Source organism: Gracilinanus agilis, chromosome 5 (assembly GCF_016433145.1).
Source record: "Gracilinanus agilis isolate LMUSP501 chromosome 5, AgileGrace, whole genome shotgun sequence".
In the NCBI taxonomy this organism is placed as follows: Eukaryota; Metazoa; Chordata; class Mammalia; order Didelphimorphia; family Didelphidae; genus Gracilinanus; species Gracilinanus agilis.
In genome coordinates, this window is record NC_058134.1 from 76161425 (window position 1) to 76176815 (window position 15391).

A 15391-nucleotide genomic window follows, 5' to 3' on the forward strand; every position below is an offset into this window, starting at 1 on the left:
CAGAATATTAATATAGTTATCAGATTTCATCATTTCCTCAATGAGGCAAGACTTCTAGGCTCAATGGAAGTAAAAAATATTTCCCAAACATCTGAGTTGTGTTAATATCTTACAGATTCACCTGGATTTCTGACAATGGTTTAGTATAACCTTAAGGGGGTATAAGTGACTTTCATCCACAAAAATTACTTTTTCCCAACATTCAGTACTTCAATTTTTATACTGTTTTCTCATATAAGCATATTTTTCTTCACAGAAAACATCAGCTATTCTTTTTTTAAAAACTAATTTTCTGAATGTTTTCAGAATTTCAAGAAGTCTGTTATGCCCTGAAGAGGAATGAATAAAAATCTCTCCAGTTGCTAGGTCCCTTTGAAAAATTTTGCTTAATTTCCTTTGCACTTTGATGTGACTAGTCCTATTTGATTATGGGCTTAAATAATAATAGCAAACATTACATTGACTTGCCCAGAGTCAAACAGTCAGAAAGGGTCTGAGGCCAGAGATGACCTAATGTCCTCTTGACTTTAGGTCCAGCACACTGTTCTGTACCATCTGGCTGCTCCTATTTATCCTTGAAACTCTTGACTGTATCACAACACCTGACACAATATTTTTAATAGACACTGAAGTGGGACAGCTAGGTGGCTCAGTGGATAGACAGCCAGGACCTGGAGATGTGAAGTTCTGGGTTCAAAAGTTTTCTCAGACACTTCCTAGCTGTGTTACCCTGGTCAAGTTACTTAACTTCCATTGCTAGCCCATACTGCTCTTCTCCTTGGAACCAATATTCAGTATGGATTCAGAAAGTAAAGGTTTTTTTAGAAGAAACACACAAAAAAAGTCATTAAAATGTTGCTTTTAAGAACTACAACTTTTCCATGTTCCCTTGGGGGAAATATCATTTTCAGAAACGACAGAATTAAAAATATAAGAAAGCAGAGCAGTGAAGTATGTGTATATTGTATGAAATCCAGCACTCAATTGACAGAGAACTAACCAACTAAAGGTAGAGAATCCAACTCAATTATATTTTATCTGGTCAGGATCAAACATTCTGAATCAGCCTCATGTTGAGTAAAAACATACAACTACTGCTGCTACAAGATGAAAAAATACTGAAATGATTGCTTGTCCCAAGTTCACAAAACACTATAAAGTTTTAATGTGAAGAGAAGTAATATATATTATCCAGAGCCAAGTTGTTAAAAGCTTTAAGTACCAATTTAGTTTGCATTTTATCTGTAGGTGATAAATACCTCTATATTTGGTACTACAAAAGATTTTTAAGCAAGTGACAGTCATATCTGTGCTTTAAGAAGATTATTTTGACAGTTCTATGGAACATAAAACAGAAAGGATACTAGAAGCAGGGATACTAATTAGAATATAATTATAACAGTTCAGATAAGAAGATGTGAAGGCATGGTGAATTAGGGTGGTGACTTTATGCATGCAAAGAAGAGGATGAATAAACATTACAAAGGTAGAATCAAAGGACACAACAGGAATAAAGTGGTAAGAGAGAAGAAGTTAAGACCCATTCTCCAAGATAGTGACCTACCATGACTGGAAAGATGGTTCTTCAAAAAGAAATAGAGAAGTCGGAAAGAAGGCTGGCTTTAAAGGGTTAGATACCAATTCAAGAAAAATGGCAATGAGGATTATAGACTTAATTACAAAATATATAAAGACTGCTCTGCTCTTTCTACTCTTTTAAGTATACAGCCATACAAAGGCCATGAGATCTTTGTCAAAGTCCCTTGACAAGCCATTCATGTAAGAAGCCAAGAAGACTCTAAAGTAAAGACTTGTCTTTAATTACTTAGAATATGCTCTCCCAAAAGAAGCTGCAAAATGAAAAATAGAGTTCCACCAAACTTCTGAGCTAATTTTTGGTGTAGCGGGAGATATTTTACTGTTTTTTGGCTTACATGAAAATATCCAATTATATGAAATCCCTAAGGACTCAAGATATAATAAAGTATGCCTGGTAATATCTGTTATATTATGTATGTAATACTTGCTGTAATTATATGTTATGTTGTATACATTATAATAATTATATATTTTATAACAATTTTATATGTAATATCTCTCATAATGCTTGAACTAATTTATAGTTTTTAAGGGCCAAATGAGTTCTATTTAAAAACTTTGAAAATCATCAAGTGTTCAGATCAGTGCTAAGATGAAATGAAAGAGAACTAAATGAGAGACAGAAGTCTAGAATGATTTTGCCATTAAAAATTTGGATCATCTTGGGCACAAACCACAGACAAGTTTCTTCATCTTTCTGGGCTTACCTTTCTTTATCTATCAAACAAAGCAATTGAGCTGTTACCTCTAAGAGTCCTATCATCTCTGACTAGGAAAACCATTTCCCCGCTTTAGGCTTTCTTTTTTCTCTCATTTTAAAAAATTTCATTATGTGCTTTGCACCTTGTAAGCTTAATAAATGTTTTATTCATTCATTCTAGATGGGAATTCTTAAATTGATCCCTGATGTCTTTTGACTTATATGAATAGAAGTTCTGTAAGAAAATATTTATAATAGTGATCATTTTTCTTCTAAAATATTAAATGCAAAATTATGTACCAAAAGCACTTCACAAAATTTTTCATTTTATAAATGGGCTTAATTACCTGGTTCTTCTAATACTGATCTAACTTGATTTGTTCTGGAACCCCAACTTCCTTCCCTTTCCTATATCACAGCATCTTGGAATTCTTTTCAATATATTCCAATCCCAAGAAGGTTTTGTGGCCAAATGAGCTTGGAAACTTTGGACTAGATGATCTTTGAGGACTCGTTGATCTTTAAGTGATCCACATGAAAGAATGATCCAAATCATTAATCAAAAGTACTCTAACATTTCACTTTATATCAGCAAATTGGCAGAGATGACAGTTACTCTAAAATAATTATACTAGTGCACATGCTTTGTAGATAACCCTCCATTATAAGTATTTCGTTGTGTCTCTAAAAACTGTATTCTGGATGAAATCCCATAAATCTATTTGTAGATAAGGTATTAGAAATGTAGAACATGTATTTCTCATTTTAATACTGTATTTCTACTCTCCCAGTGAAATAGTTCCCCCCAGAGTATTCCAGAAAAATCTATTACTTATGATGTAAATTTTTTATAAGTGCAATGAAAAATTCTGGAAAATACTACTACAGTTAATTTTTTAAAATTAAATTTAATAAGAAATGGGATTTCTAATAAAACATTTTATTAGGGATGTCTGCAAGTTAATTCAATTCCACAAGGAAAGTTAATAACATGGGACACATTGTAGTAAGTGCTATGGATATGAAGAGAAAAATTATTTTTAAAATCCCTATCTTCAAGGAGCTTATAATACTACTGGAAGGAAAGAATTTGTAAGCATAAGTAAGAGTCAAAAGATAATCAATCTAGAGCTGGAGGAGACCTCAAAAGACACTAATTCAATCTCCTTGTTTTAGAGATGAGAACATAGCGGGCCATGAAGTCAAACAAGTAGTAAGCAAAGAGACTAGATTTTAATCTAAGTCCTCTGGATCCAGAGACAGAGGAGAGGAATGAGGCAGGATAGTCTAGTGAAAAGAGCTCTTATTTTAGAATCGGAGGAATTCCATCTGAATCATGCCTCTAACACTTACTGTTTCAACATAAATCACTTAACCTTGCAGGGCCTCCTCATCTTCCTTATCTGTACATTAAAGGGATAGATCAAATGTCCCTTTGAGGATCTAAAAATCTCTCCATCTTTCAAAACTCACTCTCCCAAGCTCTCACACTGTTGTTAACTGATTTTCCTGCCTTCCCAGGCTCCACTCTGAAGATAACCAGTTCCACTCTACAATATCCTCTATTCTTGAATCCTTTGCTTCCCTGTTCTAATGATGTTCATGCTTTGCGTATTCCTAGTTTCAGAATATTCTCATCTGCTTCCTCTGCACAGAATTTCACTTTACTAATAATAAGGGGGAAAAGCTTAGAGAGGTGAAATTATTCTCATAGAGACAGACTCAAATCCCATGCTGCTAAAGGAACAGATAGAAAATCCATGATTGAGCCAACTGTGTACACTAAAAATCTTCATTATCTAAACTCAACTAAGGCCCCACCTCAACAAAACAATCCTTTTCCTTTGGATTATCTATCCCATTCCTGTCCCAAATATTTTCTTCATGAATATAGCCCTTCTATCTCCATCTGACTAAGAGTATACTTCATATTTTACTGAAAAAATAAAAGATTATCTTCTGTGAGTCCTCCCTTCTCTATATCACAAAACTCTTTAACAGCCCTCATTCTATTCTTTTTAACTCTAGTCTGTGATGAAGAAATGACATTTCTCCCACAGGATCCTCTTCTACATATAACCCTTGATCCTATTCCCTCCTATTTTCCCTGCCACAATGTCCCCACAGTTCATTCTCTAATCTTCAATGACTCCCATCCAGATTCCTTTCCCATTTCCTACAAGCACACTCAGTTCTTTTTTATCCTTAAAAAATCTCTTACCATCTCTTCAATGTATCACCCTATATTTCTCCTCCCTTTTTCAGGTAAACTCCTAGAAAAAGCTGTATATACTTACTGCATCCTCTTCTCCTTTTACTTATTTCTCAATCAATTACAACATGGATGCCAATTTAATGACTTAGCTGAAACTGCTCTCTCCTTACCTTGATTTTTTAATTGTCAAATCTGATGTCTTTTTCTTAGTTATGATCCTTCTTGACCCTTCTGGAATATTTCACACATAACTTACACACTATTTCTTCTCTAGGTTTTTGTGACATTACTCTCTCTTGATTCTCTTCTCTTTCTTGTCTGACCATTCATTCTCATTCTCACTGCTGATTTTCCACAACATGGTTCCTAAATATAAGTATACACCAAGACTCTCTGTCTCTACAGATTCTCACTTGGAGACCGCATCAGTTCACATGATAAAACTATAGTTATCACCTCTATGAATATGACTTCCACAATTCTGTATATCAAACTCTAATCTCTCCTGAATTCAAAACTTACTTCTCCTATTACTTATTGAAAAGATCAAAATTAACATTACCTCTAGTTTCTACTGGATATATTTTCTACTGCAATGATTCTGCAATGTAATTGCTTTTATGCTGTATCAATTTTATGATGGAATCTGCATCTGTCTAAATTTATATCCTAAAATTGAGCTCATGAATTCAGCTTTCTCTGAATTAGCTTAAAGTTAGTTTAAAAGAAAAGGTGTTATCTCTCAGGGCAGTTATGCTTGGAATACTTTCTGAACATCTGATAGTTAAGTTTCACAAAATTATTATCCCCAAGATATGTCATTCCATTTTTGTTTTTATGTAGTTAAGGGAATTTTTCTCTTCCAAAAAGATATCAAGTCTGGTGACTGTGATTCCCTAGCAAAAACAATACAAAGTGGATGATTCTCAAAAAACAATTCACATTTCCTAATTGTAAGAGAGGGGCATAATTAGCCTTACCTGAATGCCAGCCCATCTTTCTCAGTATAGTCAATCATCATATTTCTGCCCCAACCATATCAGCTATCACTTTTTTCTCCACTCCTAACAAGACCCCTTCTTTGCTGTATGTCTCTTGGGTTGCTGGCTTTGCTGAGGTTGCCAGTTTGACCTACTTTGTTAACAATTATATGTGTCATGTTATCTTGTTCAAAGACTATACCTCACCTATCTTTATTAAATTTACTTAAGACACTATTGAACTGACGTCCAATTTCTAAATTCTATAGGTATCTCAAAACATGGCCAAAATGGAACTCATCTTTCCTTTTCCATTTTTTTAAAACTTTTCTCATCTGTCTTAGAATTGATATTAAGTATTGATTTCAAGGCAAAAGAGCAATAAGGGCTAGGCAGTCAGGGCTAAGTGACTTGCCCAGAGTCACACTGCTAGGAAATATCTTAAGGCCAGATCTGAACTTTGGACTTCCTAGCTCCAAGCCTGGCTCTCTATCCACTGAGCCACTTAGCTGCCCCAGGAACTCATTTTTTCCCCAAAACTCACTCTCATTTCAGAACTATCTTATTTCTGTCTTGAATACTGCCATCCTTCCAATCACCTAAGCTTGCAACTTTGGCTGTATCTAAAAGTCTATATTTTCCTTTATCCCACATATCTAATTAGTTGCCAATTCTTGTCATATCTACTTCCACATTATATCTCACAGTATTACTATTCTCTCGATGTACATGGTCATAGCACCCCTGCCTCAAGTTTCTTCCTTCTCCAATTAATCCTGCACACAACTGTCAAAATGTTTTTCTTTAAGTACAGATCAGGCCATTCACAACTCAAACTCCTAGAGATAAAATCATAAATGACACCCTGTATTCAGCTTTTAAAGCTCTTCACAATCAAGCCCTAACTTACCTTTATAATTTTAGTATACATTATTGCCCTTTGAATACCTTATGATCCAGACAACCAGGCCTTTTAGCTATTCCTCACACCTGATATTTCTTATCATCTCCATGCCTTTGTTATGGCTATCTTCAGCATCAGAATGCACTCTGAACTCTTGGAATCCTTTGCTACCTTCAAAACCCTGCTTAAGAAAAACATTCTATCTGAAGCCTTTTTTTTGATCTCTCCTCCCAAAATCACCTTGCTTATACTTATTTATGTATATGTGGTCACTCCTGATTGATAGAAAGCAGGTTCCTCGATAGCATGGATTGCTTCAATTTTGTTTTTATCTCTGTTATGTTACAAATTTTCATGACATTAATCTGGAAGGGGCTTTATAAATTATCAAGTTCAACATCCTCCTTTTTTATAGATAATAAAAGAGGCTAAAAGAGGTCACATGTCTCAACCAACAAAAAAAGGAGAGCTAAGATTTCAACCCAAAAAGATTCCAAAGCCAGTCATTATGGTGCCTCACTAGGGGTTAAATTAATATAATCTATACATAGAACCCTATAATGTCAAAAGTATTCTCAGATCATAAAACTCTTAATTCTCCTAATTCACCTTCTCTAGAACCTCAATTAGAGATAGGTAGGGAGTTCACTGGATAAAGCACTGAACCTGGAGTCAGAAAGACCTAAATTCATATTTGACCTCAGACAATTACTAGCTGTTTAACCCCAGGGCAAGTCAGTTAACCTCTGTCTGCCTTAATTCAAGGAAATGGCAAATCACTCCAGTATCTTTAGTCAAGAAAATTATATGGACAGTATTGGGGTGCCTCAGTACACAGGGTCATGAAGAATCAGACAAGACTGAACAAGGACCTCAGTCATCTAGTTAGAACAGATTAAACTATATCAAGTTTCATTTTCTATAAAACAAGGGAATTGGATTAAGCAGTTTCCTCCTTTCAGCTATAAAACTTCTAATGCTATGGCTAAGGATGAAACTGGAAAGGCTTACCCTGGAGAAGTCAAGCAGTTAAATGCTGCTTTTACATATCTCCAGGAATTAGAGGCAAAATGGTATAGTGGAATTTCAAGTCAGAAGACATGGGTAAGAGAATCTTTGCTCTGAAATGTTCTAGTCCAATGACCCATGACATGTCATTTCCCCTCTCTGAGTCTCATTTCTTCATCTATAAGGCAGGATGATAACCCTGTACCAACTGCCTCACAAGGTTATTATGGGGGGGGGGAGGGGGAATGTAAACTTTGTGGTTTTGCTACATTAATGTATTGTGCTTAATCAGATTTGTTTTCCTTGGTAATTAAGGATAAAACAAAGAGCAATCAGTATAAGGTGCAGAAGCAGATTTAGGCTTGATGTAAAGAAAAACTGATTAATGGCATGCCCATAATGGAAGGACAAAGCATAGGTAGGATGACCATTTGTCAGATAAAATAAAAGTATTCTTGGTATAAGTTTAACTTATAATTATAGTATTTAAATCTTTGAGACCCCTTTCAATTCTGAAATTCTATGATATGTATGATAAAACGTTTCAAAGAAATCAAATGCTTTCAGATTCACTACAATTTTCAGCATTCAGAAAAAGTTCTCATTAAAGTAAATCTGACTTAGATGTAATTAATTTACATAAAAATTCATTTGCTATTATAACTAAGCCCTTCAAAACAACATTACATATGCTAAGAGAATTAGAACAGCCACAGAAAATAAATAAGCACTCACTTTTTTATTTCTCGGAGGAGCATTCGTATAAGGATTGCCTGAAGTGGCTCAACCATCAATTTTCTCCACATATCCAATGCTAGCTGCCAGAACCAACATATTCATTATAAGTGAAAATCATTGTAAATCTAGTTTTCAAATACAAATAAATCCATATGTGTATGTATTATGCGAATGTGTGTATGTATAGTCCATCTTCAACGTTCACGAGTTTAACTTTTGCAATTTCAAGCATTCATTTATTTTATTAATAATCTCTTTTTCCCTTTCATATTGGTAATCACACAAATTGTCAGCTATGTGAAACAGAGAAAAAAATGAGAGGCTTTATACATGTAAGTCTGTGGAGTAGCTGGTATCTTAGTAGGTATTCACCATACCACTGTAAAGAGCTCCCATATATTTACTGCATAATTTTATTGTTTACCTTTAAAACTCTAGCTTTGTGTTGTAATTATACTCCCAAAGCATAGTGCAAGTCTTCTGTACTCTGAACCCAAGTGTGCAAAGTCAGTGTTAGATAAACATCATGCTGGAAAGTCTGTAGCTACTGTGGGAAATGGATTTGCCAAACTAGGAGACTTCCTGATAACAGCAACTAAAGTTCTACCAACTTTTCCCTGGACTTTCAGAAGGAAGCCAAGGTAGAGGTTTAAAACAGTATACCACAAGAACAACATTTTAACACAGCCAACAATCTGCCACCGACACAGAGGAAGGTGAGAATATTTAACAAATATTTTTGTTTTAAGAATTTTATTTGCAATAAAGCATTTATGGTACTGTAGCATTCATGTATTATAAAATGTGAATATTATCTGAAATCAATGAGGCTTTTTTTTTTGAGATATCAACACAAAACGTCATAGAATTCTAGGGAATTATAAAAGAGAAAAAATATTTTGCAAGTTACCAATTATATTTTATGTACTGAATTTTATGGGTATTTCATGGTTGCTGTATTAGGAAAAGTACAAATTATTAGAATTAATGTTCTGGTATCGTGAATGTATTCAGAAAAGCATAATTTTCAGCAATCTCTAGTGAAAGTTTAGTTTTTGGTGTGTGCAGGAACCAAGTCCCCTATTTCCAATAGATTCAATGTCTCAACATTCATGTTTTTTGCTTTCGCACCACTGACTTTTTCAAATGACATCAGTGCCATTTTCTAAGAAGGTTATCCTCATGAAAGTCATGAACTGATTATATTCCCTAATTATAAAAATTAATATATTGATGTAAGACATAATCCTATTTCACGTAAATAAAAGCATCTATTTCCTATTCACATCATACCAGTGGTTCCCAAACTTTTTTGGCCTACCGCTCCCTTTCCAGAAAAAATATTACTTAGTGCCCCCTGGAAATTATGAAACTATTTATTGAACTCAGAATACAATGTAATACAAAAAAAAGTGTGGCCATCACCACTCTCCTGGATCACTGCAACACCCACCAGGGGTCAGTAACAACCACTTTGGGAATCACTGCATTACACAAACACACACATATCTCAAGCTTTATCTGATTCTCTATAAACATGTTCATAATAGAATTATTTAGGAAATTACCTACCTCTCCTATTTCCATAAGTGGTTCATTCATATCTACACCACCATAACCATACTGAAGGTCAGCTTCTGTCAATTTATTCTTCTTAATAAACTGTGTGTTGAGATACCTGAAAGAAAAACACATTCTCATCAGATAAAACAAAAACAAAAAGCATATGTAAAGCAAATTATTTATTGAAAACTCTAAATTCAAACTGCGAAAAATGAGTTTAGTAATAAGCACAATCCAACAGAAAATCACTATGTAGTAAATAAAAGTATTTAAATGACAGGAAAAAAAAGTAATCACTCCATTCCTCCCTGCTTGGCTCCAAAATAAAAATCAATAAACATCTTAGCACAGTAAAATCTATTAACTCATCATTATATAATCCAGTAAAGATTTTTCCTCCAAGAATCTAAAGCAACCCAATCACTAAACCAAGGCTCAAGAAATTGGGCCAAATAAGATCAAGCAAATATTTTGTTTTATCAAATGTTTATTATAGTGAGCAATAATTTAATCAGTGACACATTAACAACCTATAAAAATAAACTAAAATCAAAATTGCATTAATAAATATAATAATGGAGGGGAAAACATTGCCAGGTTGTCAGAATCTTGCTGATGTGAAAATTAGGTGAAAACTAGACAGTAATAAAAGCTCATAGTACTATAGTTCTTTATGTTTTACAAAGTACTTTCTCTACAAAAGACCTGTGAGGTAGGTAATACAAATATTATCAGGCTCATTTTATAGATGGGGAAAATAGGGTTGGTTGAGAGATAAAGTGACCTATACACTATCACAAATTGTTAGAGGTAAATGCATACCCAGATTTCCTGACTTAATGTGCATCTTTCCAATACATCAGGCTGCCCCTCTTAGTTTATATAGAAGGTAACAATCAGGATACAAAACAAAATAAACAAAAACAGACTTTTAAAAGAAACAATATTGATGGCACTATGTGGAAGATCAGAACAAAGAAGTGATGGAAAGATGCCAGGGATTTGAGGGATAAAGCTTAATTAGTTGCAAGACACAAAACTGTCTGTACTATTTTATCAGATGCATGAACCTTTTATATTTGACTATCACCACCTAAAGAAATAATACTTCAGTGATACATGCAACCAATTTGGACATTCATTCTGATCAAAGGGCAAGTTTTCCTCTTCTGTTCTGTAGGACACTTAATCTGCCAGAGTTGTTTTAAAGCCATCTGGCCTACACATTTAGCAGATCATTTGTTGTTACCCTATCCAGAGGGAAGAAGGTCAGGGATCATCTGACCATCTGATCATCTGATATTTAAAGAAAATGAAAGACTACATAACTAACCACTGTAATGGGTCTAAACCACCTTAAAAGATTATTAATGAGTTAAATAAGGTAAAAAACATTAAAAGCACCTAAAATGTAACACCCAAGTATGGTGTAATAATAACAGCAGGATTCAGAGTTTCTAACCACCCAACTGAAAATGAAAGTCAACTAACAGGGACACATGGAAAGCCAACAGACTTTCCTCCAATTTCAGAATGTGATTTTACAGTGATTGGGCTCTACTGTAACTTATGCATTCAAGTTTCTCCAATAAATATCAATCTATTATTTAAAAAAGATGCAGGCTTCCGGGTTAAGATGGCTGCAGAGTAGTTGCAGAACTTTTACCCTCCACACCCCCGGTCTTTACGATACCTAAAAAAAAAAAAAAAAAAAAAAAAAAGGCCAAGTTCAGATGAGCGAAGGGACTCCACAATAGAGTGCACCATTGAAGATTCGTGGGATTTGGGCATTTCCATGCTATCATAGGGTAAATTAGCTCCCATCAAAACTAGGGCTGATCAAACCATCCCCTACCCCACTTACAGGGTAGGATTCATAGCTAACACCCTAGAATTAAAGCAGTGGGGAACAACCTCTAAGTTCTTGGCAGCAGTTCAAGAGCACTCCTAAGAGCAGATAGATCTGAAGCCCCAGGAGGCTGAAGAATGTGCACTTTGGGCACGGAGAGGGGAGTGGGGCTCGGGCAGCATACTGCAGAAACATCCAGGCAGGGGCAGACTCAAAAAAAAACCAACCAACAAAAGAAACAAGAAAAGGGCATTAACTCTAGATAATTTTTACAGAGAAAAAATCCAGACCACAGAGCAGACAGCAGAGGAGGACAATCAAGTAAACATATCCAAACACTCCCCCAAAAAATGAAAATTGGTCACAAGCTCTTGAAGAGTTCCAATCTGAGATAATGAGAAAGGTGGAAGAGATTTGGCAAGAAAAGTGAGAAATAATTCAAAAAGAAAATAACAGTTAAAAAGGTAGAATTTCACAATTGGAGATTGAGGTTCAGAAATCAAATGAAATGAAAAGCAAATTGAAGACCAGAAATGACCAGCTGGAAGCCATGAAGAGCCAGACAGATCAGACTGAAAAGGAAAACCAAAATATTATAGCTGAAAAATAGTCTTTAAGGTTAGAATTGGGCAAGTAGAAGTCAATGATCTCAAAAGACAGCAAGAATTAATTAAGCAAAGTAAAAAAACTGACAAAAATAGAAAACATGAAATATCTCAATGAGAAGATGACAGATCAAGAAAACAGGTCCAGAAGACTTGTTCTCCAATTTGAGAATTATTGGTCTTCCGGAAAAATCAGAGACAAATAGATATTTAGATATAATACTATAAGAAATTATCCAAGAAAACTGCCTTGATGTCCTTGAACAAGAGGGCAAAATAAAAATTTAAAGAGCCCAAAGAACACCCTCTACACTAAATCCTCAAAAGACGACTGACTCCCAGGAATGTAATAGCCAAATTTAAAAGCTTCCAAGTTAAGGAGAAAATATTACAAGAAGCCAGAAAGAGACAATTCAGATAGCAAGGAACACCAATCAGGATTACATAGGATCTGGCAGCCTCCACATTACAAGACCGCAAGGCTTGGAATATGATATTCAGGAAGGCAAGAGAATTGAGTCTACAACCAAGGATCACCTACCCATCAAAACTGACTATATAGTTCCAGAGTAAAGTGTGAGCAATCAACAAAATAGAGGATTTCCAAGTATTTGCAAAGAAAAGACCAGGACTAAATGGAAAGTTTGATATCCAAAAAACCACAATGAAAAGATAAATAAGAAAGAGAGGGGAAAGGAAAAAAAAATTTTAAGGTTCTTCTTTAATGGCTTCAATAAGATCAAATTACTTATATTGCTATATGGAAAAATGTTATTTGTAACTCTCAAAAATTGTATTCAATATTATAGTAATTAGAAGAACTATACATAGGGAAAAGTTGGGGTACTAAGTGGTAAGTGGAAAGATGAGAAAGAAGGAAGGAAGGAAGAAAACGGGTGAGGGAATATAAGATGGCACCAAGAGAAACTTAAAGGAATAAGAAAAATAGGATAATCTATACCACACAAAGATGCATATGGGAAGGGGAGGGGAAGAATACTATTACAAGAAGAAGAGGAAGAGAGTGTAATAAGTAATACTTAAACCTTACTCTTAAGAGGAATCAACTCTGGGGGTGGGGGGGAGTGGGGCAAGGAGTACATAAAGGGAGGGAAAGAGAGGAGGTAAGGAATCAAATTGACCCACCCCCCAAAAAAATAAATAACAAGAGGGGAACAAAAAGGGAGGGGGTGGAAAGGGAAATAAAATAAGGGTGGGAATTAGGGGGGCTGATTAAAAGCAAACCCCAGGTTTGAAAGGAAATAGCGAAAGAAGAAAAGGCAGAATTAGGAAAAGACTTCAAATGTTGGGGAACACAGACAACAAGCATAACTCTGACTGTGAATGGGATGAACTCTCTCATAAAACAGAAGCAAATAGCAGAGTGATTATAAACCAAAAACCTACCATATGTTGTCTACAAGAAACACGTAGACACACACACACAGGGTAAAGGTGAAAGGATGGAACAAAATCTATTGGGCTTCAATTGAGAAAAAGAAGGCAGGAGTTGCAATCTTGATAGCTGATAAAGCCAAAGTAAAAATAGGGAAGGTAATTATATCTTGATAAAAGGCAGTACAGACAATGAGGAAATATCAGTACTTAACATGTATGCACCAAATGGTATAGCATCCAAATTTCTAAAGGAGAAAAATGGCAGAGCTCGAGGAAGAAATAGATAGTAAAACTATACTAGTGGGAGATCTAAACCTTCCTCTATCAGATCTAGATAAATCAAACCAAAAAAATAAATAAGAAAGAGGTAAGAGAGGAAAATGAAATCCTACAAAAATTAGAGTTAACAGATGTGGAAAAAAAAATAGGGGCAAAAGGAATACACCTTCTTTCCAGCAGCACATGGTACTTCTAAAAGACTGTCCATGCACTAGGACATAGAAATATGGCAAATAAATGCAAAAGAGCAGAAATAATAAATGCAACCTTTTCAGAACATAATGCAATAAAAATAATAATTATTAAGGGCATATGGAAAGGCAAATAAAAATTTAATTGGAAATTGAATAATATGATTCTTCAAAATCAGCTAATTAAAGAACAAATAGAAACAATTAATAATTTCATTGAAGAGAATGACAATGATGAGATATCCTACCAAAAGCTGCGGAATGCAGCCAAAGCAGTAATTAGGGAGAAATTTATATCCTTGAGTGCATATAATAATAGATTAGAGAGAGCAGAGGTCAATGAACTGGGCATGCAAATGAAAAACTAGAAAGTGAACAAATTAAAAATCCCCAGATGAAAACTAAATTAGTGATGGTAAAAATTAAAGGAGAAATTAATAAAATCGAGAGTAAAAGAACTATCAAATTAATAAATAAGATCAGTAGCTAGAACTTTGAAAAAAAACAAATAAAACTGACAAAGTACTGGTCAATATAATTAAAAAAAGGAAAGAAGAAAACCAAATTAGCATTATCAAATATGAAAAAGGAGACCTCACCTCCAATGAAGAGGAAATTAAGGCAATCATTAAAAACTATTCTGCCCAATTATATGGCAATAAATATAGCAATGTAGGTGATATGGATGAATATTTACAAAAATATAAATTCCCTAGATTAATAGCAGAATAAATAGAATACCTAAATAATCCCATATCATAAAAAGAAACTGAACAAACCATCAAAGAATTCTCTAAGAAAAAATCCCGAGGACCAGTTGGAATCACAAGTGAATTCTATCAAACATTCAAAGAACAACTAATCCCAATACTATACAAATTATTTGACATAATAAGCAAAGAAGGAGTCCTACCAAATTCCTTTTATGACACAAATATGGTACTGATCCCAAAGCCAGGTAGACCAAAAACAGAGAAAGAAAACTAAAGACCAATCTCCTTAATGAACATAGATGCAAAAATCTTAAATAGAATACTAGCAAAAAGACTACAGCAAGTGATCACGAGAGTTATTCATTATGATCAGGTGGGATTTATAACAGGAATGCAAGGATGGTTCAATATTAGGAAAACAATCCACATAATTGACCATATCAACAAGCTAACGAACAAAAATCACATGATTATCTCAATAGATGATGGAAAAGCCTTTGACAAAATACAGCACCATTCCTTTTGAAAACACTAGAAAGTATAGGATTAAAAGGACCTTTCTTAAAAATAATAAACAGTATATATCTTAAACCATCAACAACCATCATATACACTAGGGACAAATTAGAAGCATTCCCAACAAGATCAG

General features: G+C 34.4%; 1 protein-coding gene across 4 annotated transcripts in view; it reads right to left on the reverse strand.

Moving 5' to 3' along the window:
- Positions 1–15391, reverse strand: part of CUL2 (cullin 2) — a 136879-nt gene that overhangs the window by 67248 nt on the left and 54240 nt on the right. For all 4 annotated transcript variants that reach the window (XM_044678736.1, XM_044678737.1, XM_044678738.1 and 1 more), the window contains 2 exons: positions 9717–9822; positions 8142–8224 (listed from right to left, as the gene is read on the reverse strand). In XM_044678736.1, the coding sequence (XP_044534671.1) occupies positions 8142–8224; positions 9717–9822 (189 nt within the window). The remainder of the gene's footprint in view (positions 1–8141; positions 8225–9716; positions 9823–15391) is intronic.